The 27408-nt window shown below is 66.5% G+C and overlaps 2 protein-coding genes across 2 annotated transcripts in view; both read right to left on the minus strand.

Annotated features, from left to right (window-relative positions):
- The window catches only part of TRABD (TraB domain containing), a 255195-nt gene that overhangs the window by 121946 nt on the left and 105841 nt on the right, over positions 1 to 27408 (minus strand). The window lies entirely within an intron of this gene.
- Positions 14045 to 17488, minus strand: PIM3 (Pim-3 proto-oncogene, serine/threonine kinase). The gene is made up of 6 exons (XM_059681348.1): positions 16897 to 17488; positions 16670 to 16779; positions 16530 to 16580; positions 16056 to 16422; positions 15185 to 15361; positions 14045 to 15094 (listed from the first exon to the last, which is right to left on the minus strand). The coding sequence occupies exons 1-6, from the start codon at positions 16979 to 16981 to the stop codon at positions 14907 to 14909; spliced, it is 978 nt and encodes a 325-aa protein (XP_059537331.1). The 5' UTR covers positions 16982 to 17488; the 3' UTR covers positions 14045 to 14906.

Here is a 27408-nt window from a genome sequence, read left to right on the forward strand (position 1 = left end):
TGTGCAGGGATGGGAAGACAGTTTATCCCCACGTCCGTCAGAAATCCAGAAACAGAAAAGCCCCCTGAGGTTCAGAGGGAATCGCAAAGGACCCGAAGAGACAAAACAATCCCGGAAAGAACAAAGTTGGGCCCGGCTGGCGACTCAGTGGTTGAGCTTCGACCTATGAGGCAAGAGGTCACAGCTCCATTCCCATCCAGGGCACATGGGGGGGCTGCGGCTCGATCCCGGGGGGGGGGGGGGGGGGGGAGGCGGCCGGTCCATGACTCGCTCATCATCGATGGCTCTCTCTCCCACTCCCTTCCTCTCTGACATTAACACAAATATTTTTAAAATGAAAGAACCAAGTTGGACTCACACCTGAGTTCAAAACTCACTACCAAGCCTCAGTGATGGACGGAGGTGGCCCGGCGTGAGGACAGACTCGGAGGCACTGGGAGAGGGTGAGAGTCAGAAATGACCCTCATGTGTATGGTGCATTGATTCCACACGGAGGACAGGCCGGTTCAACGAAGAAAGGGCGCTCGCTTCAACAAACGGCACATCCACGGGCAAAAGAAGGACGTTGGGCCCTGATGCCGGTGTCCATCGGGAGATGAGCGGATAGCCCTCGCCCGTGTGGCCCAGTGGGTAGAGCAATGGCCTGTGAGCTGAAGGGTCCCGGGTTCGATTCTGGTCAAGGGTACATATTTCAGTTGCAGGCTCCATCCCGGTCCTGGTCGGGGCTTGTGTGGGAGGCAACCACTCGATGTGTCTCTCTCACATCGATGTTTCTCTCTGTCTCTCCCCCCTCCCTTCCATTCTCTAAAAATCAATGGAAAAATATCCTCAGGTGAGGATTAGCCCCCCGCCGCCCCAAAAAATGATGCGTGGATAAACAAAATGTGGTCAGACTACAACGGATGGACAACCCCCATAGAAAGGAATCAAGGTCTGACGATGCTACACCAGGGATGAACCCTGCCAGCACGTTGTTCCGTGAAATACGCCAGACGGGCGGCCGCACGGCGCGATCCACCTGAGCCTGGAACGGCCAATGGAGAGGGACCGACTGGAGCTCCGCGCGAGGGGGAAGGAGGGGTCCTTGTTCATGGGCACGGAGTTTCGTGTGTGGTGATGACCTTGTGGAAATAGTGGCGATAATTGCGTAATATTGGGAATGTACTTAAATGTCACAGAATTAATCACTAAAAATGGTTAAGGTGGGAATTGTTATCATGTATATTTTGCCACAAGAACAAACATTTTTTTGGAGAGGACTTGACAGCACCACGTGTCGCTCATAGAGGATCCTAAATGCACCTGTTCTGTTCGCTGGGGTGGCCACTGAGTCTCTGCTTCCCTCAAGCCCAAGGGAAGATGAGAAATCGTCATCCGGCTGTGACAAGCAGAGAGCCACGGCTCGGAACCAGGCGTTTCAGGCAAAATCCCCCCCCCCCCCCAGACGGAGAGAGGGCGCCATCTTCCTTGTTCACGTTCAAAGAGCCTGCTGGGGACTAAGGAGAAACATTCCCCGTGAATGTTTCCTACGTTTTCAAAAGGTTTGCACACGTGTCAAAGGGACAAGGAATTTACAGGTTTCTAAGGAAAATGTTCCAAACAAAGGGCGGGGAGGGGTCTGTGTCGATTTGGGCACCAGGGAAAGTTCAAATTTACCCTCAGGACAGCTAAAGGCAGAGGGGAGAGCCGTGCAAAGGTCCTGGGGCAGGCAGGTGAGCGGAGGGGGAGGGAGGGACAGGAGTGGAGAGGCAGAGGGGGGCCGGAGCCACTGAAGACAAGTGGGCTTTGACCTGGCTGGTGTGGCTCAGCGCATACAGCCTCCGCCTGCGGACTGAAGGGTCCCAGTTGGATTCTGGTCAAGGGCACATCCCCCCAGTGGGCGTGCAGGAGGCAGCCCATCCGTGACTCTCTCATCCTTGATGTTTCTCTCTCCCTCTCCCTCCTTCTCTGACGTCAACATATATGAAAACGGGGGCTTTTACCGCCAGCGCAGCAGGTTGCTTGGAGGAGTCACATGACCCCCAGCGGGTGAGCATAGGTGCAGGTGGAGGGGACACCGGGAGGGCAGAGCACGGGGAAGGCGCTATGAGAGGAGAGAGAGAGAGAGAGAGAGAGAGAGAGAGAGAGAGAGGAGGGAGAGGAGGGGGGGAGAGGAGAGAGAAGAGAGAGAGGCGGTGGCAGCCTGGAGGGTCCGGCTGGAGCGCGGTGGCCGGTGGCGCCACAGGGTTCCCCGGGGGAGGGGGAGGGGGAGGGGAGGGGGAGGGGGAGGGGGGAGGAGCCGGGGCGGCTGCACCGTGCGATCGGAGCACCTGGGAGCTGGGCCTGCGCAGGGAGAAGGGGGAGGAGGGAGGGAGCGAGGGCGGCGCCGGGCTGCGGCCTTTTCCTCCGACACCGACACCGACACCGAACCGAGCGGAGAGGCCGCCGAGCTGCCTGCGGCGTGAGACCCCGCTGCGCACCGCGGGCACCAGCAGAGGCTGGAGGGGGGGAGGGGGGGGGAGGGGGAGGGAGGGGCGGGGCTCAGGGGGGAGGGGCGGCGAGTGAGCAGGGGCGCGGGCGCTGATCCGCAGGTGCCGGGAGCCCCGGGGCGGGAGGAGGAGGCGGCACCCCGTCCCCAGCCGCTCTGGGGGGGGCCGGACCGAGGGCTGGCGGCGGGAGGGGGGCAGGCGCCTGCGTTCAGCGGCGAAGGACAAAGGCCGGGCGGCGGCGGGGGCTGGTGGCGGCGGAGCGGCCTGGGGGGCGGGGGTTGGGGGGGACCCAGTTTGCAGAGGGACTGACAGGTGCCCGGGGGCGGAGGGCGGGGGGGGGGTCGGCCTGGCCGCCGCCCGAAGGTCTGGGAGGCGCCCCCCTCGGCGGCCGGCACCTGCCCTGCCGCCCGGAGCTTGGTCGGCGGCTCCAGCGAATCCCGTTCATCGAGGCCTCTTCCCGGTTTGGGAGGTTTGCGGACAGAAACATGGACGTTGACTTTTCCACGCGCTGGCGACGTCTGGCCAGGGTTCGAGTCCCCTGGGGCACGGGCTGGGCTGCAGGCTCCTCCCCGGCGGGGGCGTGCGGCGGCCACTGGTCCGTCCCCCTCCGTGTCTCTCTCTCGGTCTCTCCCCTCCCTCCCATTCTCTCTAAAAAATTTAATGGAAAACTAATAACACCCTCTGGCGAAGATTAACAAACAAACACACACAACACCTTGTTGAGCCCTGGCCGGTGTGGTCCAGTGGAGAGAGCGTCGGCCTGCGGGGGGGGGGGGGGGGGGGCCGGTTCGATTCCGGTCAAGGGCACGTGTCTGGGTTGCGGGCTCCGTCCAAGGAGCAGGAGGCAGCCGATCACCGGTTCCCTCTCATCACTGACGCTTCTACCTCTCTCTTCCTCTCTGAAATCAATAAAAACATTTTTTAAAATTTTTTGTTGGACTCCGTACTGCCTTCTGGCTCCAGGTTTCTGGTGCGATGCCCAGTCATTGGGGTCACTGTTTTTCTACAGGTAATCCATCATTTTTCCTGGATTTTCTTTAAGATCTCGCCCCCCCCACCCCTTGTTTTCAGCAGTTTGACGATGGAGGTCTTGGTGGGGAGTCCTTGTGCCTCTCACCAAACTTGGGGAGTTCCCAGCGATTATCTCCCGGTGCTGTGTCTCCTCCCGCCCGGCCTCCAGTGACCAATGCCAGCCCTTCCACTGCCCACATCAACTTCTGTGGGTACAGCTTCAAGCCCATTGGGTTTCCCTCTGTCATCCCCATCTGCGACTGAATCCATTAGTCAGGGTCTCTGGGGGGTCTTCAGTTACTGTATTTTTCCAATTCCAACATTTCCATTGGGTTCTCCTTTATGTCTTTCTCTTTCTTCCTTCCTCCTCCTCCTCCTCCTCCTCCCTCTCCTCCTCCTTCTTCTCCTTTCTCCTTTCCTCGCCGAAGGATATTTTTCCATTGATTTGGAGAGAGTGGAAGAGAGGGAAAGACAGAGAGAAACATCGATGTGAGAGAGACACACTGATAGTTGCCTCTCCTGCATGTGCCCAGACCAGGGGGCCTGGGAGGAGCCTGCAACCAAGGTCCATGCCCTTGACCCGGATCGAACCCGGGACCCTTCAGTCTGCAGGCTGATGCTCTATCCACTGAGCCAAACCGGCCAGGGCTATTTTTCCAAATAGTTGACATACTGACTAGGATCAGAGCCACGCAATACCCAGCGGGGGTGGGGGTGGGGGAGGGGGGAGCTCAGAAATCCAAAACTTCACATCTTCTGGGGTCGTTCTCTGAGCGCCTTCCTCTCCGTCATGTCCTGGAACTTTCCAGGTGCCTGGGTTTCCCTTTTTCTCCACCAGAAACCACCCGCGTCTGCATTGGTGACGTCCTCGGGGCCAAAGGGCAGGAGAACAGACGGAACAAAGGCTGCTGGTGAGCGAGCTCACCAGGGTTCTAGATCCACGATCGGCGTGCAGAAAGTCACTGCACGTCTGCGTGTTAGTGAGGGACCGCCCACACGTGACACTGAGCAAGTGCCACCCACAGCGTGGAGAGGACAGACCACCTCAGAACGCGTCACCGAGGGCGCAGCACTTCCGGACGATGCTGAAGGGACCTGAATAAACGGAGAGCCGCTCGACGTCCGGGGCCTGGAAGTCGGTATTGTTAGGGTGGCAATTCTCAGACACTCACCAAGTTCAGTAGTAGGTTGGATGCAATCCCTACCAACATGTGAACAGCCCTGGCCGGCGTGGCTCAGTGGAGAGAGCGTCGGCCTGTGGCCGGCGTGGCTCAGTGGAGAGAGCGTCGACCTGCGGACTGAAGGGTCCCAGGTTCGACTCCGGTCAGGGGCTCGATCCCCAGGAGGGGGCGTGCGGGAGGCATTAGCGAACTATCTGGCCACAAAATGTGTCCGGAAATGCAAAGGACACAGAATAGCCACGACAATTTGGAAAGGAAGGACGTCGGAGAATTTCCAGTTTGGAACGTGAAGTCTCCCTGTGAAGCTGGGCGTGAAGGCATGTGCTGACGTAAGGACTGATGGGAGCCGTGGGGCTGGACTCAGTCCGAAGTGAACGGCGGACGCGGGGCTGCTGGGTTGTTGACAGAGGTGCCACGGCTCCCGGTGTGGCCAGTGGCTCCCGCATGTACAGAGAGGAGCTGGGCCCTTGCCTCCCACCACCCACCAAAATTCAACCTACATGTGAGAGCCGAGACCACAGGCCTGTGGAAAGGACACATACAAGACAACCTTGGTGAGCCTGAGGTAGGCCGTGTTCTCAGGCAGGACCACGAAAAGAGCAAACAGGGAGACTGGACTTGAGCAGAAGGAAAAGCCTTGTGCTTGGAACAACAGTAAGAAAATGAAAATTGTGGTAAATGTTCGCAAATCGTGTACAGAAGGGAGGACTTGTATCTAGACTATGTAAAGCACATTTGAAACTCAAAAGTAAGAAAAACATACACTTAAAATTGTTGTGCACATTTTATTTTATTTTTGTATTTATTTAAAATATATTTTTATTGATTTCAGAAAGGAAGGGAGAGGGGGGAGAGAGAGAGAAACATCAATGATGAGAGGAAAAACTCATGGATCGGCTGCCTCCTGCACGCCCCACACGGGATCGAGCCCGCCACCCGGGCATGTGCCCTTGACCGGAATTGAACTGTGACCTCCTGGTGCATAGGTTGACCCTCAACCACTGGGCCACACTGGCCGGGCAAAAAAAATAAATATGAATTTTAAAATAACAATAACACTACAAACAATCCAAGTAAAGAAAAGTAGGCAAAATATTTTATTAGACATTTAACCAAAGGAGGAGAGGGAGCTGGTATCTTCTTGGGTGAAATGTCTAATCAAATTTGAAAAGATGCTCAGCCCCTTAGTTACCAGGAAAATCCCAATAGCAACCACACACAGTCCCTCACACCCCCCGGGCGACTGTGGTCACAGCGACAGACATGACAAGTGGGCACGGATGTGGAGCCACTGGGCCCTCACCCATGACGGGTGGGCATGCGAAACGGAGAGCCCATTTCCTCAAAAATTAAACATAAATTTACCAACGGCCGCAATTCCCTTCCTGGCATCCACCCAAGAGAAGGGAAACACGCATACACACAGGAGGTTCACGCGTGTCCTCGGCAGCCTTATCCACAGTGGCCGCCATGCGCGTGATGGGTAGGCGAGTGTATCCTCACAATGAACTTTATGGGAGCCCACGGCTGACACGTGTTGCCACATGGACGAACCCCAAAATGAATCCCAGTGAAAGCAGCCCGACCCCAACACTGGACTGACTGCACGTGCCCTGAGGCCATGCCCATGAAATGCCCACATAGGCAAGTCTGTGAGGACAGCGGCAGGTGGGTGCAGCCTGGGGCTGGGCGGCGGGGGAGCCGCTAATGGGAACGCCGGGGCCTCGGAAACGTTCTAAAGTTAGACTGTGGGGGTGGCTGCCCAACCCGGAAGGTTTACCCCATCACTGAATTGTGGGTGGTTCACTGAAATCGTTGAAAGTGGGCGAATTTTATGGTTTATAAATTGCGCCTCCATAAAGCTGTTTTAAAAATACTTTTCATGCCCGGCCTGCGTGGCTCCGTTGGTTGATCGTTGACCTATGAACCAGGAGGTCACGGTTTGATTCAGGTCAAGGGCACATGCCCGGGTGGCGGGCTTGATCCCCAATAAAGGGCCTGCAGGAGGCAGCCGATCAGTGATTCTCTCTTTTAAAAAAATATATATATATTTTATTGGTTTTTTACAGAGAGGAAGGGAGAGAGATAGAGAGTTAGAAACATCGATGAGAGAGAAACATCGATCAGTGGCCTCATGTGCCCGCAACCAAGGTGCATGCCCTTGACCCGAATCGAACCTAGGACCCCTCAGTCCGCAGGCCGGCGCTCTATCCGCTGAGCCACATGGGTTAGGGCCTATCAGTGATTCTCATCATTGATGTTTCTCTCTCTCTCTCCCTCTCCTTTCCTCTCTGAAATTTAAAAAAAAAAAAAAAAAAAAAGTATTTTTTTAAAAACACTTTTCATGAACCCCATTAGGCCTCCGTTTCCCTTTCTGCGAGATGTTTACAGCGGCTGGAGGGATCGGTTTAAGCCGAGTTCTGAAAGGGCGGGCCTCCCCCGCTGGAGGCTAATTCCCGCAGGTCATGCACGCAGGAAGCTCATCAGAAGGCGGATGAGCCTGGGCGTCAGTCGGGCTGAAGATCTGCGCGTTACTGCCTGTGCCAGACGGCTGAGGGCAGTTGCCCCTGTCCTGGTCATCTTTTCCTGTTCACCAAGCCGCACCTTTGATATGTATGTCTGCTTTGCTGTGGGGCAAAATACCGGAATGAAAAGCCTTGGGCCCGGATTCAGGGACCTTGGTTACTAGAACTCAGCCTCCTCTGGCTCCCCCAAAATGCCTTCCAAATTCGTATTTCTCCTCCAGCCTCTTTATTAATTTATGCACAGCCCCTTTTCCAGGTTTCTTGAACCCTAGCAGATGCTGAGAAAGACCCCGGCACACACACCCCCCCCCCCGCCTCCACCCCCACCCCCGCCCGAGGCTGTACCCTGTCACCACCAGGCCACACAGTCCTGGACAGCGAGGCCCCTCAAGATGTGGAGGTGCCAGGAGCACCCTCGGGGACCAGAGAGGGCCAGAGGGAGGCTGGGGCTGGCCCGGGGAGATGGGGGTGGGGTCCCAGGCCAGGCACAGGCGCTCAGGGGGCCGTGGAGATGGGGCATTTGACTGGGTCTTGCTGGTGGCCACACAGAGAAAGGCCTGGCATCTGCACCAGGCTCTGTGGGTGCCCACTGGATGGGCCCACCTGGACGCGGGTGTGCGCCTGGCGGGTGTGTGGGGTGCAGAGCTGAGGGCCTGAGGGGAGGGTGAGCAGGACCAGGAGGTGGGTGCCCGCTGCCTGTCAGGCACGACGGGAGGACTCCAGGGAGGTGCAGTGGGCGGCCCAGCGGAGATGCATCTGGGCACTGAGGGCCGGCTCCCCCAGGCCCCCCCTGCCCACCCCCGGCCCAGGCTCTGCTCCTCCATGGCGCCCCCATGGCTCATAGGAGAGGCCACGGGTGCAACGGGGCACCCGTCCAGTTGGGCGCACCTACTGCGTGCCAGGCCCCGCTCAGCCCTTGCCTTCCTCCCACCGGATGGACCCCCTGGCCCTGGGACCACCCATTTCAGCTCCTTTTTGCCCGGAGGGAGTCCGGGGAAGGAATGGAGGCCCCAAGATAGAAAGCCCGGCCTGGGATCCCCAGGGCCAGGGAGCTGGAGAGCTGGTCGGCTCTGTGGTTGCCCAGGGGCCCCCCAAGATTGGTTGTGCTGTGGGCATGGGATGTGGGACCTGTGGGCCTGGGGCCAGTGCCCTGTGGGCTGGCTCAGGGCGCCCACAGCTAGTCTGACCGTAGGGCACAGCGGCCACCAGTGGGCAGCCCCCAGGCATGGGAGCCAGAGCCGAGCAGACTGGTGGCTGGTCACTCGTGTGTGCGGACAGGGACAGGATGTGCCAGAAGCTGGGCCGGGTGTGGGGCAGGGAGGCCGTGGGCTCAGCGCGGAGCCTCAGGTGGCCCAGGCCCCGGGCTCCCCACTCGCCACCGGCAGGAGGCTCCTCAGGCCCAGGGGGTCCGCATGCCGGGCCTGCTCTCATGCTCTCATCTTGGGGGGCTCACTGTGCCCCCTGGGGCTTTCTGTACATGTGCACCCCTCCTCTCCAGCCCCCTGCATCCCTGGGGCTCCATTCCTCCCTGCATCCAGATGACCTTCGACCTCCCAAACCACCCAGACCCCCTCCTGGGCCCTGGCCCCCTGCCAGCCGCTGGCCCCAGGTTGGCCTGTCTCTGGCCCCCACATACCCGCCCCCTTTCTGGCCTGTCCACCGCCCCCAGGGCCCTCCTCACTCCAGGGCCCACCTCCCTGCGCCTGCCCTTGGCCTCTGACCCCTCAGATCTCAGTGCTCTGGGAGCCCCCCCTTCCGGGACGTGACGCCCTCCTGTGGCTTCCTGACCCCTGACCTTGGCCCCGTGAGACCCAGCGAAGCCCGAAGCCCTCGGCGCTGCAGGGGGTTCCCCCCCACGGCCACGGGCGTCCGGGTCCCGTCGGCCGACGTGTCTGGTCACTGCCCAGTGGCAGGGCCAGCCCAGGGGCTCTCTGACCTTTGGAACGGACCTGGGGAGGGACCAAGCCTGAGACGGCCGCTGGGGTGCTCCGCCGGGTGGGCCCCCCAGGATGGGAGGGCCTCTGTGGGGACCTGTCGGCAGGTCTGCTGTGGTAGGAACCCCACCCAGGGGGGTGTCTCCAAGTCTTGGCCCTCCCACACTGCCCCTCCCCACACTGCCCCCCACCCTGCCCTCCCCACACTGCCCCCCACACTGCCCCCCACAGGCCTAGCTGGGGCCTCCCTCTGGGTACCAGGAACGGGGCTGCGCCTCTCCTCTCCACACCCCCAACCCCCAGGCTGGAGGGACATGTGGGTCACACTACGCACAGGTTCCTGGCTGAGGAGCCCCAGGCACCCTGCTCAGCAGCAGCATCTGGGGGCGGGGCCAGGGGGCCTGGGGCGGGGCCAGGGGGCCTGGGGCGGGGCCTGGGGGCCTGGGGGCAGGGCCAGGGGGCTGGGGCGGGGCCAGGGGGCCTGGGGCGGGGCGGGGGGGGCAGGTGCCAGCCTCCCCTATGAGTGGGCGGGGCCAGTGACAGTAAGGTGCCCTGCCCACTGAGGGTCTGCATTTCTGCTCAGAGCAGGCAGCTTACCCCTTGAGCCTCACGTCAGGGAGATGGGCGGGTGGCCCCTCGGCTACTGATGACCTGGCCCTCCGGTGGGCACCCGATCCCCCTGAGCCTCCGTTTCCACACCCACCAGGCTCAGTCAGTGCTGGGGACAGGCGCCGCCCCCCCCAAACACACACACACACACACACACACACACACACACACAATGGAGCCCTCACTCCTTCCCCAGCACAGATCCCCTCCCCACCCACCCACCTGGCCAGCATCTGGGCCGGGTCCCCAGGAACGGCTCCTACGGGGACCAGGCCGGAGGAGGGCAGTGGTCAGTGCTGAGAGGCAGGCCCTGCCCTGAGAGGGGTCAGTTGTGTAATCTAAGCTGGACGCTCAGGCTTTGCCAAGTCTGCCTGGAAAGCCGCGGCTGCAAGTCACGTGCTGGGGGCTCAGGCAGGCGCCCCGTCATAGGCCCGCGAGGGACCCGGAGCCAGCACCTCGGCTGTGCCTCACCCCCAGCCCCAGCCGGGTGGGGGATGGACAGGGCTCTGTGGGCAGGTGCCAGGCTTGGCTGCCATCTTCCCGCCAGTGCCCGTGGCTGCGGCTCCCCAGGGCAGGCGATGACCCGCAGCCCCTGCTGTCCGGCCTCCACTGCCCCCTCGGGCCCAGCCTGTCGCTCCGTGTCTCCTTTGGGTGCTGCGGCTGCTCGCACAGGGTGCCGGGCCCACTGGGGTCTGCGTGCCTGGAGGCGGGGGTGGGGCGCCCAGGCTCCCGCAGGGTCACCTCCCTTTTCCGAGAAGCTTTGGCCCCAAAAGTTGCCAAGGTTTCGTTTCAGGGGCTGCGTCGGAGCGAAGGAGGTGAGCGGGGCGACTGCCGGTCAGTTTCCGACCGGCCCGGCCTCTCTCTTCCTGGAAGCTGGCGGCCCCTGGCCTCTGGGTGAGGAGGCGGGAGGGCGGCCAGCTGGGAGCCGGCCACTCGGAGGTCAGGCCCCGCAGGTGGTGACTCGACGCTGCCGGCAGGGCAGGAGCCGGAGCAGAGGAGATGCAAGCTGGCAGGCCGCGGGCCACGCAGAATTCGGTTCTTTCCACCACGGTTTCGGGGTTCTGTGCAGCCCCCGGAAAGTCCGGCAGCCATAGATGCTGTGCAGAACCCGAGCCAGTGGTTCTAAAGGAGCCTTGAGCCCTGGCTGGTGTGGCTCAGTGGATAGAGCGTCAGCCTGGGGACTGAAGGGTCCCGGGTTCGATTCCGGATAAGGGCACATGCCTGGTGGTGGGCTCGATCCCCAGTAGGGGGCGTGCAGGAGGCGGCCGATCCATGATTCTCTCTCATCACTGATGTTTCTCTCCCTCTCCCTTCCTCTCTAAAATCAATAAAAAATATTTTTAAAAATAAATAAAGAAGCTTTGATATGAAACTGCCTGAGATACAGAGTGGAGACGGGGCCAGCCCAGGGCGTGGGCAGAGGGGCGGGGACGGTGCCGCCCGTCCCGGAGCGCCTGGCCGAGGGCAGGACAGGCTCTTGGGGTCATGCGCTCACGCAGTGTGCAGGCAGCCTGTCCCCGGTGCTGCAGCCCCACGCTGTCCACCAGCAGCCCAGCCCACGGGCACAGCCCTATCCTGGCCCAGAGTCCCTGGTAGAGGCACCCCTCTCGCAGCCCCAGACCCCGGGCTTGGCAGACGGGCTGGTTCTGGCAAGAACAGATCCAGCTGAGGGGGTTCTGGGGAGCCCCACGCTCAGCACGAGGGGCACAGCCCTTGGTGCCGCCACGGCTTGGGGGCGAGGGGCCCACGGCAGCTCCCAGCCCCTCACCCCTGCAGAGCTCCGGGCACTGAGAGGGGGCAGCGGGGCGATTGGAGGCCGCCCACGCCGGCCACCGTGCACGCAGTCACCTGGCCCCGCCTGCCCGAGGAGGAGGTGTGCGGTCCTGCAGGTGCCCGGGGTGGGGGGGTGGGGGGAGGGCAGAATCCACCCAGAAGCCCGAGAGGTCCCTGGAGGGACCCAGGGCCTCCGGAGCTGAAGTGGGCAGCCTCCCTGCCCCAGGGATGGGGGGATTTCGGGGTCCGGGGGAAGGGGCCTTGGGGGGCAGGTCCACCACTCAGACCCTGACAGGGCTCCAGGTCTGTGTCCCGAGGGAAGAGGTGGGGGACCCCTGCCTCCTTCGTCCCCTCAGAACCCCGAGCCGAGTGGCCCCGCAGTGCCAGGCAGTCAGCCTGCCTCTGGGACCCGGGACTGTGCCCATGAGACCCTTTGAAAGCTCACCAGAGGGGCGGGGACGGCTCCCTCAGTGCACGGCATCCCCGGCTGCCTGTGGCCTGTCTGTGGCCTGTGGCCTGTGGCCTGCGCCCGCACCCACGGTCCTGGATGCAGCCGGCCCCACCCCATAGGCCTCAGCCCCCCGAGGCCGCAGCCTGGCCCTCCCGCTTCCCAATATGTGGGCACAGCCATGGGGACCAGAGTCTTTCTCTGCCTCCCTGGCCGCAGTTTCCCCAGGGCGTCCTGGGCAAGCGCTTGCCTGGCGGAGCTGGGGCCAGGCCGGCAGCAGTGCCCTGGGGCCCGGGGGGGAGGGGTGCAGTGGGGCCCAGGCTGGGGCAGTCAGTGGAGGCGGGTGCGGGCCGGTGGAGAAAGGTACTCCCCCAGTGTCCCCCCTCCGTCTCCTCCCTCTGCCTGTGGGAGGGGAGGGGGGGCTGGCTCTGTCCAGCAGAGTCCCCACGGGGAGTAGGTACTGGCCTCCCAGAACCCCTGCTGGACCTGGGCCCACCCTCCGGCCCTGACACACCCAGGCCTGGCCTCCTCCCACCTCCAGCGAACCCCCTCCCTGCTCACCTGTCACTCCCATCAGAGCCGGGGGGCCTGCAACCCCCAGGCCGGAGAGGAGGTGTCACCCCTGGCCTCAGCTTCTGCATCTCTCAGACCTGTCAGTGGTCACCCCCAGGCCTGTCCATCTACAGCCTGAGCAGCCAGTGCCGGCCCCCCTCACAGGTGCACTGCAGGGTCCCCGGGCCAAGGAGCCTGGGGCGGCCTGGCAGGGCCCAGGGGCCAGTGGCTCCCAAGCTCCCTGGCAGAGCCCCCTGCTTTGGGACAGACGGGCACATGCTGTCCTCGGGCCCTGAGGCCTGTGGCAGCCGCTGGTCCCCGTGCCCGTGTGAGGGGCGGCTCTCAGGTGGGCTTCCCCTGACAGATGAGGGGAGAACTCAGGACAGAGCCCTCGGCCAGCCCAGGCTCAGGGCTTTGCACTGGGCTGTGCCCGCCTGACTGCACCTCCGGGATGCGACGCCCTCTGTGCCAGGCCAGCCTCCCACCAGGCTCTTGGTGACTAAGAGGGGGGTGCTTGGCCGTCCCAGGGCCTGACTCAGGATCCCCCACAAGACAAGCTCAGCGAGTGGTTGGTTATTGGATGTGCAGTGGGCGGACGGATGGATGGACAGATGGATCGTGGACTGTGGAGGACAGGGAGGTGGGTGCATGGTGGGTGCCCAGGACCAGCCCAGCACCCTCGGCTGGCAAGTGGGGAACCAGGATCCTGGTGACGTGTGGGTGGCTGTCACCACGTGGTGGGGCTCAAAGGCTGCACCACTGCTGCCCTCAGCCTTCCCTGGGCACCCCCACTCCTGGGAGCAGCGGGTGAGCCAGGAGAGGAGCCCCCTGGGTGCACACCCAGCAGCAGGCTGGCCAGGCTGGGCCGTGGGAACGGGCGCACAGTCTCCCCTCCACCCACTCAGCTCCCCAGCATCTGCGGGAATTCCTGGGCCCAGCAGTGGCTCCTCACGGGGGCACACCAGGCTCCCCAAGACCATGCCAGGAGCCGCACCCCGGCCCAGCCTGCCCCCTTTTCTTCTCCAAACTCCCTGCCCTGCTCTCACGTGCAGTCTCCGGACACTCCTCCGTCCAGTCCGACTTCGGGAGCAAACACAGGGGCAGCCCTGGCATGGGGATCTCCCTGGGGGCGGCGGGGGGGCAGGGCACACCCACCATCACTCCGCCCACTCACCGGCTCTCTGCACTTAGGCCCTGCCGCCCGTCCGCCTGGCAGACTTGTTCGTCCTTCAGAGCCTTCCAGTGGCAGCATGACCCCCGCCCCACGCTCTGCTGTGTGGCCTGGGCGAAGGCCCTTCCCTCTTCCCACCAGACTGGACCTCCTGCGGAAGGGGCCGCAGGTTCTCAGGCCAACCCCTACCGTGGCCTCTGACCAGCGGTTACGTCACCCCCCACCCCCCCACCCCAGCCTGCCTGGCCCCCTGCCCCCCACCTCAGGTGCCACCGGGGCAGGAACGGGGTCTCCTGGTCTGGGAGGGGGGGGCTGCCTTCCCAGAGGCCCCTTCACCACCCAACCCCCAGCCCAGTAAACACAGGACACCCGTTATATACAAAACAATTTAATTGAAATGCTTGTATAAAAAATATGATTTCCAGACATCTTGCTTTTAAACTGAAAGAACCCGATCCTGATGCGGGTGCAGCAGGAGCACAGAAACAGCTGCTAAAATAAATTAAAGGCTTGAGACTCGCCCCCCCCCCCCCCCCAGCTTCCAGAGCCAACAAGCAGACTGTACAAGGTCAATAATTTAAAACCCACTCCCAGGGGTGCAGAGCCCCAAGTGGGGGCCACCCCTCCCCTTAAATTAGCCACTGTACAAGTCCGCCGCGCCCAGGGGCCGGCAGAGTGGGGGGCTGAGGAGGACCCCAACAAATAAGTTAAACAATAAATAGCCCCCCCCCCCCCCCGTCACCATAAATAGACGTTCGCAGGCTCGCCGGCCACAGACAGGGGGCGCCGTGGGCGGCAGAGGCCTGCACATTGCATTGCTTGTGCACAGACGTGCCCGCAGGAACACCGAGGGGGCGGGGGGCGGGCACGAGGACGCTGTGCCCGGTGCGACGAAGCCACGGACACGAGTGCTCCTGGCCCAGCGTGGTCAGGGGGGAGGTGCGGGGGTGGGCCCTCCCGGAAGCACAGGGCAGGGAGTCTGGGTCAGCACCCACCCTAGAGACAGCCGCCTCCACCAGAGTCTTTGGACAGACAGCTCAGAAACCAGCCCCGGGAGAGCAGCGTTCGAAAAGGCACTCAAAGCAAAGGAAACGGGCCCAGTGCCAAAGGTCAAGGTCACCAGGGGTCAGAGGTCACTGCTGTCTCCAGCAGAGAGCCCGAGGAGGGCAAGCCCTACAGGGCGGGGCGGGGCGGGTGGTCCCTTTGGCCCCCAAGGGCGGGGCGCAGTCCCTCCTCACAAGCTCTCGCTGCTGGAGGTGGTGCTGGCCGCGTCATCCGCGTCCAGGGCGCAGAGCCGGAGGTCACAGCTCTCGGGGGCGCCCCCGTCGGCCCTCAGCATCCAGGGGTGCGCGGAGATCTGGTCCAGCGAGGGCCGCTCCGAGGGCCGCAGGGACAGGCACCACTGGATGAGCTGCTGGCACTCTGGGGGGGGGCGGGGCGGGGCGGTCAGCCAGGGGCCAGCTCCCCGTCTGTCGCCTCCGCGCCCCCCCCTCCCCCCGGCCCCACACACACCTGGGGAGACCCTCCTGCGGAAGAAGAGGCGGCCCCGCAGGATCTCCTCGTCCTGCTCGAAGGGGATGTCCCCGCACACCATGTCGTAGAGCAGCACCCCCAGGGACCAGACGGTGGCCGAGCGCCCGTGGTAGCGGTGGTAGCGGATCCACTCCGGAGGGCTGTACACGCGGGTGCCTGGGGAACACGCAGGGTTAGGGCGCCCACCCCAGGCACCACCCCAGGCGACGCCGGCACCAGGCTCCTGCGCTCCGCTCTGCGCCGGGAGAGGGAGCCGGCGCCCAGATCCCGGAGTCAGTCCTCGCCCTGGAAAAACCCCGCAGGCAGGCGGGGCGCCCGGGCTGGCGGTGGGGGAGGAGCCGGTCACATGGGCGCCGGCTCGGGTTTCACAACAAACAGATGTGAGGGGAGGAGGGAGGGAGGCCGGAGACTGCGGAGCGGCGGCGGGAGGAGGGAGGAGGCGTGGGCGGGCGGGGAGCCCCGGCTTCCCCGCGCACCGCAATGCGGGGATTTCTGCCGGCACCCCCCTCCCCAGGCACGCACGCACGCACGCACGCAGAAAGGGGGAGCCCACGCAGCGCCGGCGGCAATCGCCGCGCAGACACACACGCAGACATCACGACCCCCACAGCCCCCCGCCCGTGCGCCCCAACCCGGCCAGAGGGCGCAATCTCGAGCCCACCTCTCACCACGCCCCCCCCCCCCCGAACCGAACCAAACCGAACCAAACCGGCTCGGGATTCCCGCCCGGTGCCTGCGTCTAAATGGGTCCGAGGCGGCGGCGCGAGCCCAGCGTTCACCAGCCCCCACCTCCCCGCGGCCGTTACCAGCCGTTGGAACGCCTCGCGCCCGCCCCGCGCGCTCCGCTCACCGTCGAAGTCCGTGTAGACCGTGTCCTTGAGCAGCGCGCCCGAGCCGAAGTCGATGAGCTTGAGCTCCCCGGAGCGCAGGTCCACCAGCAGGTTCTCGTCCTTGATGTCGCGGTGCACCACCCCGCACGCGTGGCAGTGGCGCACGGCCGCCAGCACCTGAGCGAAGAAGCGGCGCGCCAGCGGCTCGTCCAGGGCGCCGCGCTCCGTGATGAAGTCGAACAGGTCCTGCGCCGGCTCGGGCCGCTCCAGCACCAGCAGGAAGCCGTCGGGCCGCTCGCACCAGTCCAGCAGGCGGATGACCCCGCGCGCGCCCGCCGCGCCCACCTTGCGCAGCAGCACCACTTCGAGGGGCACGGGCACGCCGCCCTGTTTGGGGGGGAGGGGGGACACGTTGGTCAGCGCGCCCCGCCCGCGGCCCTGGCCCCGACCCCGCCGACGGCCCGCCCGCCCGCCCGCACGGGCCCCGCACTCACGATGCTGCCCCACTCGGTCACCCGCTCCTTCACCACGTGCTTCACGGCCACCTGGGGGGAGGCAGGGGGTCAGGCCGGGCCGGCTGCGACGCTGCGCGCGCTGCGCCGAGAACCCGGGCCCGCCCGGCGGCCCGACTCACCGGGAGCCCGTCGGCGATGCGGGTGCCCGCGTAGACCGTGCCGAATCCGCCGCTGCCCAGCACGGCGCCCACCTGGTACACTTTCTCGAAACTCTCCTTGTCCGCCTTGGCTGTGGGGACCGCGAGGGCGGGTTGGTGCGACCTGACGCGCCCCCGAACCCCCAGCCCCCGGCCCCTCCGGCCGCCAGCGCCCCGATCGGGCCCCCCGGCCCCGGCCCCCGGCGTACCCGGCGGCAGGATCTTGGCCGGGAGGTGGTCGGCGCCGCCCGGCCCGCAGAGGTGCGCCAGCGACCCGAACTTGGAGAGCAGCATCGCGGGCGGCGGGGGGCGCGGGCTCTGCGCCGCCTCCCGCTGGGCTCGGCTCCCCGCGCGGCTACGGACGCGGGAGGGCGGCCTCCCCCGGCCGCGCGGACCCCGAGCCCCAGGCGGCGGGCGGGCGCGGGTGGGCGGGCGTCGCGGGAGCACCGGTCCTTGGAGCAGCGGCCGAGACGCGCGCGGGCGAGGCCGTCACGCGGCGCACCGGCCCGGCGAGCTGCGTGGACCTCGTGGACGCGCAGCAGACTCAGCGGCTCACACGCCCCGACCGCCTCGCCCCGGGCTTTTGGGCCGCGGACTCGCGTATCCCTCCGCAGGGGCGGGGCGAGCGAGACACCGCCCTCCTCCGCCGGGGACCGCGCGGCGGGCCGCCCCCGAGAGCCCGCGCGAGCCGGTGCAGGGCCGGCGGGGCGAGGCCGGGCGACACCTCCCGGGGCCGGCGGGGCGCGGCGCGGCGGGCGGGACGCGGCGAGCCCCGGGACTAACTCGCCGTAGTGGAGTCGCGGAGGCGCACGGCGTGGCGCGTTCGGACTCACGCTCAAACACAGGCTCCGCGCACGCGCAGGTCCCGCGCGGGCGGTCCTCAGCGCGTAGGGAGGGGCCGCAGGAGCCAATGGGAGCCGGTGTTTTCAAAGGGCACCGCGGCCCCGGCCAATGGTGGCGCGCGGGAGGGGCGGGGCCTCGCGTGGGTCCGCCCAGGCTGCGCCGGGAAGGTCACCGGCGACACGCGCGCCTTCCCGGCCGGGAGGCAGGGTTGTCCGTTGCTTCCCGCGGGCGGGGGTCCCGAGACGGACTCGGGTCCGGGAGGCGCCGCCCGCGCTGCCCCAGGCCCGTGCGTGCGCGTCGCCCGCAATCCGCGCGGGGAGGCGGCGTCGCGCCGTGGGCACCCGGCTCCGTGGCAGCGCCCCAGCACCCTGCCCACCCCGGGGGCGCATTCTGACCCCGGACAGACCTCCAGCCCCGAGGTCCTTCCCTCGTCTTCCGGGGACCTCCGCCCTGCTGCCCCCGCGCCTGGGCGCCCTCCTTGGTCTCCACCCGCCCGGCTGCCCCCGCGCCTGGGCGCCCTCCTTGGTCTCCACCCGCCCGGCTGCCCCCGCGCCTGGGCGCCCTCCTTGGTCTCCACCCGCCCGGCTGCCCCCCAGGCCCAGGGGCTTTGCTGGCCATGGCTCCCACCTGACCACGCGGTCAGCGCCCCAGCCAGCCAGGTCCACGCTCACCCTCCTGCACGACACAGACTCGCCTGGGCAGTGGTGCGACCCAACCCCACGGTTGCCCGCCCAGGTCGCTGTCCTGAGCAGCTCAGGACTCGGGTGTGGGCAGTCCCGGGCCAGCCCTGGTGTCGGGCCGCATGACCACGGCTTCCCCCCCTCCCCTTCTCGGACCAGAGGCCTGAGGGTTGGGGGAGCCAAAGGCCAAGGGATGGTCCATTTGGCCTCGCAGGTGCTCCCGGCGGCCCCTGGGGGACCCCCCAGTATGCACAGGGCCGGCCTGCAGGCTCCCCGCACTCCAGCCTCCCCCGCGTGCACCCTCCGCTGGCACAGCTCTTAGGTGCTTGTCTTCCTGGAGCAACGCCTGTCCAGCACCCCCCTGCCCTGGGGGTTCCCAGGCCTAAGGGAGCGCTGCAGAGTGTGGGTCAGCGGGAGGGGCTGAGGGCCCCGCGGCCGCCCCAGTGGCCCCAGCCCAACTGGCCCCTGGCCGTGGAGTCCACCTTTGGAAGCCAGCACCCCCATGAACCCCACCAGCTTGATCTGAAGACCTCGAGTCTCCCGCAGCTCAGCCGTGGGCACACACAGCTGCTGGGAGGGGCAGAAGGTGTACCCTGCTCCTCTGCCTTCCTCCCCCACCCCACCCCACCCCACCCCACCCCCAGCTCGGCAGGGGGCTCCCGAGTGGGAAGGGCCCTGGCCTGGCCTGGGGGTGCAGGACAGCAGGAGGCAGCCTCGCTCCTGGGGTGAATTTCCGTAGAGCCTTCCTCCCTCCCAGACACAGGTGTGTGTTGTAGACGTGCTGTTGTCTGAGGCTGTGCACGCGTGTGTGTGCGTGTGTGAGCGTGAGCGCCCTGCACCAGCTGTGAGTTCCAGGACGGGTCAGAGCCGGCCTGTGCCCTCCAGGGGCTGTCCCTTGAGGCTCCTCTGGCCCAAGGAGTGGGCAGGGGGCCTGGCATCTCTGCTCGTGCAGCCACAGGGGCCTCATGTCCATGATATCGGGGGTCCCGGTGCCCCAGACAACCCTGCCCCTACCCTGCAGGGGGCCATGACCGAGGCCCAGAGGGGTCTACCCGGCTGCGGAGCCCAGCTGGGGGCGAAGCCAACCCTGAGACCCAGGAGCCTCTTGCTCCTCTGCCCTGGGCACGGCCCTTGGGGAGTGACCAGCGGCCACCCCCGCCCTGCAGGCCTGAGCCACACACACCCGGCCGCGTCCTTCGCCTACAGGACGCCTGTCATCTGTTTTTTCCTGGTTCCTGGAAGGCCCATCCGGTGGGCCTTAAAAATAGCTCCGGAAGGCCTGGCATCGGCAGCACCTCATTGGCAGTAGTCCCGACCCTGCTGCCCCACTGACCAGAGGGCTGGGCTCCGTCGCTTGGCCCCCACCCCCCCGAGGTGCCCCCACAGTGGCAGCGCCCCAGGACCTACCCACCCCAGGGTCGCAGTCCTGACCGGGGCTGGACCTCTTCAGGTCCCCCTCCTCTCAAGGCAGGTGCTTCCCAAGGAGGGGGGAGGCTGCACCCCATCGCCCGTGCGGGTGAGGAGGGGCCGTGGAGAGCCCGTGGAAGGGAACCCCAGAAACGGCCTGCCGCTGCCCTGCACAGCCAGCCCCCCAGATCACCCTGTCCTGCGGGGGCAGGGGGGGAGCGGCACTGTCCCCATGGTGACGGGCTGGGCTGGCCTCCCTGGATTAGGGAGGAAGAGGAGAGTGGACAAAAGGGCCAGGCCACTCACGCTGTCTCCCACAGTCACACACACACACACACACACACACACACACACACACACACACACACACACCAGGCAGCATGGGGCTGCTGTCCGGGGAGCTGGGAGGACCTGGGTGGCTGAGGGAGCAGAGAGGGCTGAGAGGGGGGAGCAGGGAGGGGTGCCTGGGGACGATGGGGCGGCTCTCCCAGCCCTCTCCAGCCATAGGCCGTGGCCATGAGTGGGGCAGCTGGGGGTCCCCCAGGCCTGGCCCGGGTTGAGGGGCATCCGGCCAGGGCAGAGTGGGTACCTCTGGGACACCAGGCACAGCTGGGAAGGGGCCGACGGAGGAGGCATGGGGACAGGGGCATAGGACAGGCCTGAGGTGGGCCGCGTGGGGCAGGCAGGACCCCAGGAAACCGAGGGGCCTGGGGAGCAGGCCCCCCAGTATGTACTCCCCCACTTCCAGGTCACAACGCCCCAGCTCTAGGCACGCGTCTGTGTGTGGGCCTGTGTGTGCATGCAGGGTTGTGTGCGTGTGATGGTCTGTGTGTACATCTGCCGCGTGTGAGCGTGTGAGTGTGTGATGCTCTGTGTGTGTGTGTGCGCGCGCGGGTGTGAGTGTGTACACGTGGGTGCCACCCTGCACCCCTCTGGCCTCCACTCCCATTGCAGGAAGCCCGGTCCGCCTGGGGCCGCCCCCCGGCCTCCGCTGGCCTCCGCACCCGCATCGCAGCCTCTCGCCCACCTGGAGGGGAGCCAGCGGGGCCAGGCCAGGGTTTTGCAATGTTCCCCACAGGCGGCCGGGCAGGGCCGGGGCTGGGTGGGGGGGAGTCCGTGGAGCTGGTGGACAGTCTGCCTGAACTCTGCCCTGGGACGCGGCCAGGCCACACCCGGGCGCCGCGTCTGCCCCAGCCTGCTCCTTGGCAACGTTGCTGGGGCCTCAGACCTGGGTCTCTCCCTCCCCACCCCTCCCCGGGACCACCCCGACCCAGCCTCGGTACCAGCCTGCCCCCCCCCCCCCCGCCACTGACTGACCCACGCCAGAGCCGTGGCACATCGGCTACTCCGGCCTGGGTCTCCCCGTCCGTGGGACTCTCTGGTCACCCCTGTGCAGGGCCCGGAGGAGGGGCCAGTGAGGGGTCTGAGGTGCTTCTCCCAGCACACAGTGCACACAGTAGGCGCCTATCAGATGCAGCCATGGGGGCTCTGGCTGTTGCGGGCACAGGGTCCAGGGTCGAGGGGTGAGGATGAGGCCCTCAAGGTGGAGGAGCCCCACCCCCGGGCAGCCTGGGGGAGGGATGCCCACGGTGCCCTCCTGTGGCCTTGGGGCCCGGCCCATGGGCTGGGGTGACCACTGGCCTTGCAGGAGCCGCACACACTGCACCCGGGAGTGGGGACGCCTCTCGGACCCTGGCAGGGAGGACGAGGTGCCGGGCTGTGCCCGCCCCTCCGCTGTGGCTCCCCGCGTGCGGTGAGGACACGGGGCCGTGGACGGGACCCCGAGGAGCTGGGAGCCGGGCAGGGCCTGCGTTTGCCTCTGACTTGCATGCAGGGGGCAAGAGCACCCGCAGAGCTCAGAGCCCACAAGCCCTCGAGGGTCCCCTCCTTTGATGGTTCAGAAACGGAGAGCTAGGGCCGGGGGAGAGGCCCCACTCACTCCCGGGCAAGGGGGCGGGGCCTGTGTGGCACCCAGCACCCTGGAGGCAGCACTGGCACCTGAGGCTCCCTGGGCCCTGCCCCATGCACCCTCTCCTGTCCTGTCTCCTGGGAGCCAGCAGCCTGGGGGCAGGGACAGATCCTGGCAGCCAGGCCTGGACGTGGAGCCCAGCCAGGGTGGGGGCAATCCCCCCCCACCAGCCCTGGGAGGCCGAGCTGCCCCCCGTTGCTCCACCTTCCACACCCCTCGCTGCGGCTTTAGGCAGAAGGACCAGGTCCCGCTCCTGGGAGGGTCCCCAGCGCCCACTTGGGCATTGAGATCCCAGGATGCAGCAGGGCAGAGCCGGCTGGGGGCCGCCAGCCCAGGCAGCAGTGACCACCGGGGATGCCCGTATTCCACGGCTGCTGGCCCGGCCGGTGTGGGAGGGGGGAGGCTGGGGACCCCGACCACAGTCCGGCTGCAGGCCTGTTTCCCGCCTCAGCCCATTGTCACTGGGGAGCCTCTGAAGGGGAAGAAGCTGGGGGTGCTGGCCAGCCCCCACCACCCCGAGTTTAGGCTCGAACAGGGACCGGGCAGTCTCGAGGGCCGCCTGAGGCCTGGGACGGCTCTGCCTGCTCGCTGTGCCTGCCGGCTTTCCTCAGGTGCCCTGACCCCAGGTGTGAGGTGACCAGGAAAGAGCACCTGCCCAGAAGTGGCCGGGCTACTCCCAGCCTTGGGGCTACTCCCAGCCTCGGCAGGGGGAGTGGGGGGTCCCGGCCAGTCCAGACCCACATGGACCTCTAACCAGGAGGGATCCCAGCTCATGGCCAAGTGCTCCCTGCTCTCTCCCCGTCCCCAGCAGGACCCTGAGGCTGAGGGCTTCCTGCAGTGGCAGGTGGCAGTGGCGCGGGTGTTCCGGGTGCCAGGAGCGGGGAGGACACCCCAGAACCGCCCAGGGGCTGGCCGGCCAGGGCCCAGGCAGTGACACCTGCGCACTCACCTTTGAGCAGGTGAGCACTCAGGTGCACGCAGAGGCAGCCAGCTGACCCACGAGGACTGGCAGGTGTTGCGCTCGCACAGTGGGCACCGGCCCCCTCTGGTCCCTCCTGCCGGCTCCTCCCGCCAGGTCCGGCCTCCTGGCTCGCAGCCCTGGCTCCCCCCTCCCCCAAGGGTAAGGGGGATGTCCTCCCAGCCCCTCTGGGAGAAGGGGACCAGTGGCTGCCCCTGGGTGTGGCCAAGGGCAGGAGATGGGGCCTGGCCACCCTGCCCACCGTCCAGATGGGGAGCTGAGTCCTGGCCCCCAGTGGGATTGGGGGCAGGTCCAAGGGCCACCCAGGACCCAGGGACAGACCCTTTCAGGGCGGCCGGGGCCAACTCCCCAGAGGAGCTGGGAGAGCAGGCTGGGCTGGGTGTGGGCCACACCTGTGGGACACACACGCACACACATGCATGCATGCACACACGCGCGCACACATACACGCACGCACACACACATACACGCACGTGCGCGCACACATACACGCATGCACACGCACGCACACACACACGCGGCCGTGCATTCCTGGGGGGACTGTGGGTGGTGGCGCTGCCGCTGGGGCAGAGCCGCTGAGTCACGGGAGGAATGGGAACTATGGCAGGAACTCAGAATTTTCAGAATTTTGCCTCTGGCTTCTCGAGGCTCCCCACCCCCAGCACCTTCCCGGCCCAGACGCCCCTGCTTCCTGCCCCGGGAGGAGCCTGCCCAGAGGTGGAGAGTGGCAGGGTCCTGCCGGCCGGGCCCTGTGCTGGAGGCCACCCTCCTGTCCACGGGGCCCCGGTCCCCAGGGGCAGCGTCCCCACAGCCCGGCACTGGCCCCACAGCCTGGGCGGGGGTGCCCAGCTGCTGGGACAACCTGGTGCAGAGCGGCCCTCTCTGGGGCCTGGCCGGCTCAGGGCAGGGGCCCCGGGGAGCCGTGCGGGGACGTCAGGGCTCGGGTGCCCCTGTGTCCCCGGATCAGCCGCAGAGCAGTGCAGGGCTCTGGGATCCACGCGGAGCGCTGAGCGTCCTCCCGTTACGCCAGGTCTGCCTGCAGTCACTCCCAGCACCACTGGCGGCAATGCCCACGCAGGCCCTATGTCAGCACGTGCACGCGCGCACACGCACACACACACACCCCCCCGCGTCGCTGGGTCTGGCCCCACCCTGCCTGGGTTCCCAGAGGCTCCCGGGCTGGCGGCCTGGGCAGGAGGGAGCGCTGACTCGTGGTTTCTGGGACGCAGCAGCGTCGGGGTTTCGACCTGGCCCTGGAGTCCCTCCCTCCCTGGCCCAGGAGTCAGCTCCTCCGTGACCTGGGACTGAGGTTGCCACCCGCCCACCACACGGACACTGGAATCCGTCCCCCAGCCCCAGCCCCCAGCCCGCAGCCCCCAGGCTCAGGCACTTCCAGCCCCCACCCCGTCCTCTGTACCCTCCTCTAGAGTCTGGAGCAGCTCTGAACAGCCCCTGCTCAGGACCCGCCCTGGGTCCCTCTCACCTGGGGAGGAAAGATAGAGCTGTGGGCCTCAGTTTTCTCAATTGCAAAATGGGTCCTCGGGGAGCCCTAGGACTTCTGGGGGAAGGTGTGGGTGGCGGGGAGGTGCCTGCGTGCTGGGCAGGCGGTGGGCACCTGAGAGGACCTGCTCCTGCCTCTCCCGCCCCATCCCAGCGCCAGAAGCCCTCTGCCAGCCTCTTCACCTCCAGATGCTCACACACACTGGGCGGGGGCCGGGCAGGGCTGGCTGGGCAGGCGCGGGGTGTGGAGTGGCCTGGACTGGCCTCGGGGTCAGGCCCGGGGGTACCCTTCCCGGTCCTGGGTCCTAGCCACTGGCACCCCGCCTAAGGCATCTGCCTGTCACACTAAGGCCCTGCGCACCGCCCCTGCTCCCACGCGGGGTTCTGAGGGCAGAGATGGGGAAACTGAGGCTCAGGAGTGCACCGTGGCCGCCAGGCTCCAGCTGCCAGCCCAGGGTGGGCAGTGCTGCCAGCACACAGACAGGGACCCGGGGCTGGGGTTTGCTAACGGGGGCTGAGGCTGAGGTGGGCCTGCTGGGGCGGCACCGAGCGGGCAGGAAGGAGCCCGCTGGGGGGCAGGGGGAGCGGGCTGCACAGGGCGAGGGGCCTGCCTCCTGGAGCCCCAGCTGCCGGGACCCCGGGGCTCCCAGCAGAGGTGACAGCTGTCTGCCTGGCGTGGAGCCTTAGTGTGTGTGTGGCCCCGGGAGGTGGGAGCAGCAGGGCCCACCCTGCTGCCTGGGCTGAGGGTAGGTGGGCAGAGCCGGGCAGGACCTCGGAGCTGGGCCTCGGCCTGGGAAGAGGACCGTGAGGCCCGCAGGTCTGCCAGCCCCCACCCCGTGACCCAGCCTCCCGGGCTTGGCCACGGCTCCTGCTCTGCCACCCGCTCCGGGCTGGCGCCCCAGGGTGCTGCCCATGACGCAGACTGTGACCTCTGACGCACCTGCCTCCTGGCGAGGTCCCAGGCCACATGCACACGTGTACACACACACACACACACACACACACACACACACACACACGAACCTGGTCAGACCGGTTCTGCTCAGCAGGCTCCAGGCCTGTGTAGGGCCCCTCCCCCGGGCCCAGCCTCAGTTTCCCCACCTGAGGCCCTTTCCGGGCTGGGCCCAGGAGGAGCCTCAGAGCTGTGGGGGGAGGAGCAGGAAGAGCCTGGAACAGCGGTTCTCAACCTGTGGGTCGCGACCCCTTTGGGGGTCAAACGACCCTTTCACAGGGGTCGCCCGAGATCATCGGAAAACACAGATATAATTACATATTGTTTTTGTGATTAATCACTGTGCTTTCATTATGTTCAATTTGTAACACTGAAATTGGGGGTCACCACAACATGAGGCGCTGTGTTAAAGGGTCGCGGCGTCAGGAAGGTTGAGGACCACTGGCCTAGAGACCCTCAAATGCAGCCGCCGCCTCCCTCCCTTGCACGTGGGCCCTTCATCCTTGTCCCACAGCCCAAGGGTCCCCAAAGGGGCTTCCAAAGACCCCAGCAGCCGGGTGCCCACGCAGCCAGGTGCCAGCAGCCAGGTGCCGGCAGAAACCGATTCCTCGGTTACTTAGCTGGTCAGATGACTCACCCACCAACAGCCCAGCCCAGCGCCCGCGTTTCGCCCTGCGCCCCGCGTCCCTGTGCTGGGTGGTCACACCCGCCCGTTGGGCTGTCCCTGTCCCAGGGCACCGGGCGGGCCCTGTGCTCCAGGCTGGACGCTGTAGGCACCTGTGTGGGCAACCGCTGTGTGACACGGGACAGGGGTGTGCCCGGTGAGGACAGTGAGCGAGGATCCTGTGGGCACAGGGGTGCTGAGTCATGATGGGAGGACCACGTAGGGCCGTGGACCTTGGCCAGTGGCCTGTGTCCTGCTTGACCAGCAAGCCTCCGCGCCGGGCTCCCAGCAGGATGCGTGCGGCCAGCCCGCGCCCAGGTCTCCGCTGGGAAGTCCAGTAGCCAGGACACCCAGCCGGCGGCTGCTCCCAGCGCCTGTGTCCGACCTCCCCCAGGCCTGGTCCCCTGGCCAGTGCGGCCGGGCCACCCCCACTGGACAGCAGAGCCGTGCAGTGAGCAGTGCCCAGGGCCTGCACCGGCCCCCAGGACGCTCGACCCACTCACGCCATTTGGGGCGCGGAACCTCCTCCCAGTCCCCCTCCCGTGGGAAGCCTGCTCCCTGCAGCCAAGGGGGCTCTTCTCTCCGGACCCCTCTTGTCCTCCCTGGAGGGACATCTGCTCCGGCAAATGGAGCAGGGAGCTCAGGTGGGGCGTCGAGGAACCCTGACGCTGCAGCGCCGGGAAAGGACAGGCCTGAGGGCAGCGGGGGCACGGGTGGCAGGGGCGACAGGGGCCAGGATGGCGGCGGGCTAGGGAGGCCCGGGCGTGGGGTGTGGAGGAGGGGCAGCGGGGGGCACGGTGAGGGGCGAGGCAAGGGGCAAGGGGGTCGGGCAGCAGGGGCGTGGGTGGGTTGGGGTGTGGAGGGGGTGTGAGGAGGGGCCTCACGGTGGGGGCTCTGGGTGAGGGTCGCTGGGTGGGGTGGGCCGAAGTCTGGGGCAGGGTCACCTGGGGACACAATGGGCCCTTGTCCGGCTGCCAGGCGCCCTGAGCAAACACACGCCCTGCACGGCTGCACAGCGTGTCCTGGGCCGGCAGGTCGGGCGCTGGGCCAGGGCGGAGCAGGCCCTGCCTGGGGCTCCGGGTCCACCTTGTGTGCCCGGCTGGGCTGCCGCCCGCGTGGCCGCTCCGCAGGCCAGGTGTCCCGAGGCCTGTGGCCCTGGCGGGAGCCTTTCTCAGGACGCCGTGGGCTCCACCGCGCAGCCGTGTCCGGGGGCCTGGCCATCCGGCCCACGAGGCGACCGGACACAGAGGCCAAACACCCAGCCAGAGGCCTGCTCAGGCAGCAGGGGCTCCCCTGGACACCCGGCCCGAGCCCCGGACGGACGGGCAGGGGCAGGTGGACAGACTGGCCCTGGGGGTGGGGTGGGCACAGGGCTCCCAGCCCCGGAGGCAGCGGGAGAGAGGCCTGGCCCACCCACTCCCACCCGGGGAGGTGCCGGAGCCGCGAGGGACCAAGCTGAGGGGCCTTGGAGGGTGGGGCGGAGGGTGGGCCGGGCCTTGAGATTGCAGCTGGGGTCAAGGCCCAGGTCAGCCCGTGGGCACCTCTGCGGGAAGGGGCTCCCTCAGCTGCCACCCACTGCGGGGAGGGCCTGCATGACCCGTGGGGGTTCGATTCCTGGTCAAGGGCACATGCCCAGCAGGACACAGGCTAGAGCCCAGCCCAGCCTTGGACAGGCAGCAGCTCCAGAACCTACTCTGGAGGCTCCTAGGGCCCCAGGAGGGGTCATT

Source organism: Myotis daubentonii, chromosome 2 (genome assembly GCF_963259705.1).
Source record: "Myotis daubentonii chromosome 2, mMyoDau2.1, whole genome shotgun sequence".
Taxonomy (NCBI): domain Eukaryota; kingdom Metazoa; phylum Chordata; class Mammalia; order Chiroptera; family Vespertilionidae; genus Myotis; species Myotis daubentonii.

Bases quoted from the DNA above. Each gene is read 5' to 3' on its own strand.
- PIM3 (XM_059681348.1), bottom strand. From the start codon at position 16,981: ATGCTGCTCTCCAAGTTCGGGTCGCTGGCGCACCTCTGCGGGCCGGGC. The intron at 16,423-16,529 runs GTGAGTGCGGGG...CCCCCCAAACAG, and splicing joins TGACCGAGTGGGGCAGCATC to GGCGGCGTGCCCGTGCCCCT. The intron at 15,095-15,184 runs GTGTGTGTGGGG...GCCCCCCCCCAG, and splicing joins CCGCAGGAGGGTCTCCCCAG to AGTGCCAGCAGCTCATCCAG.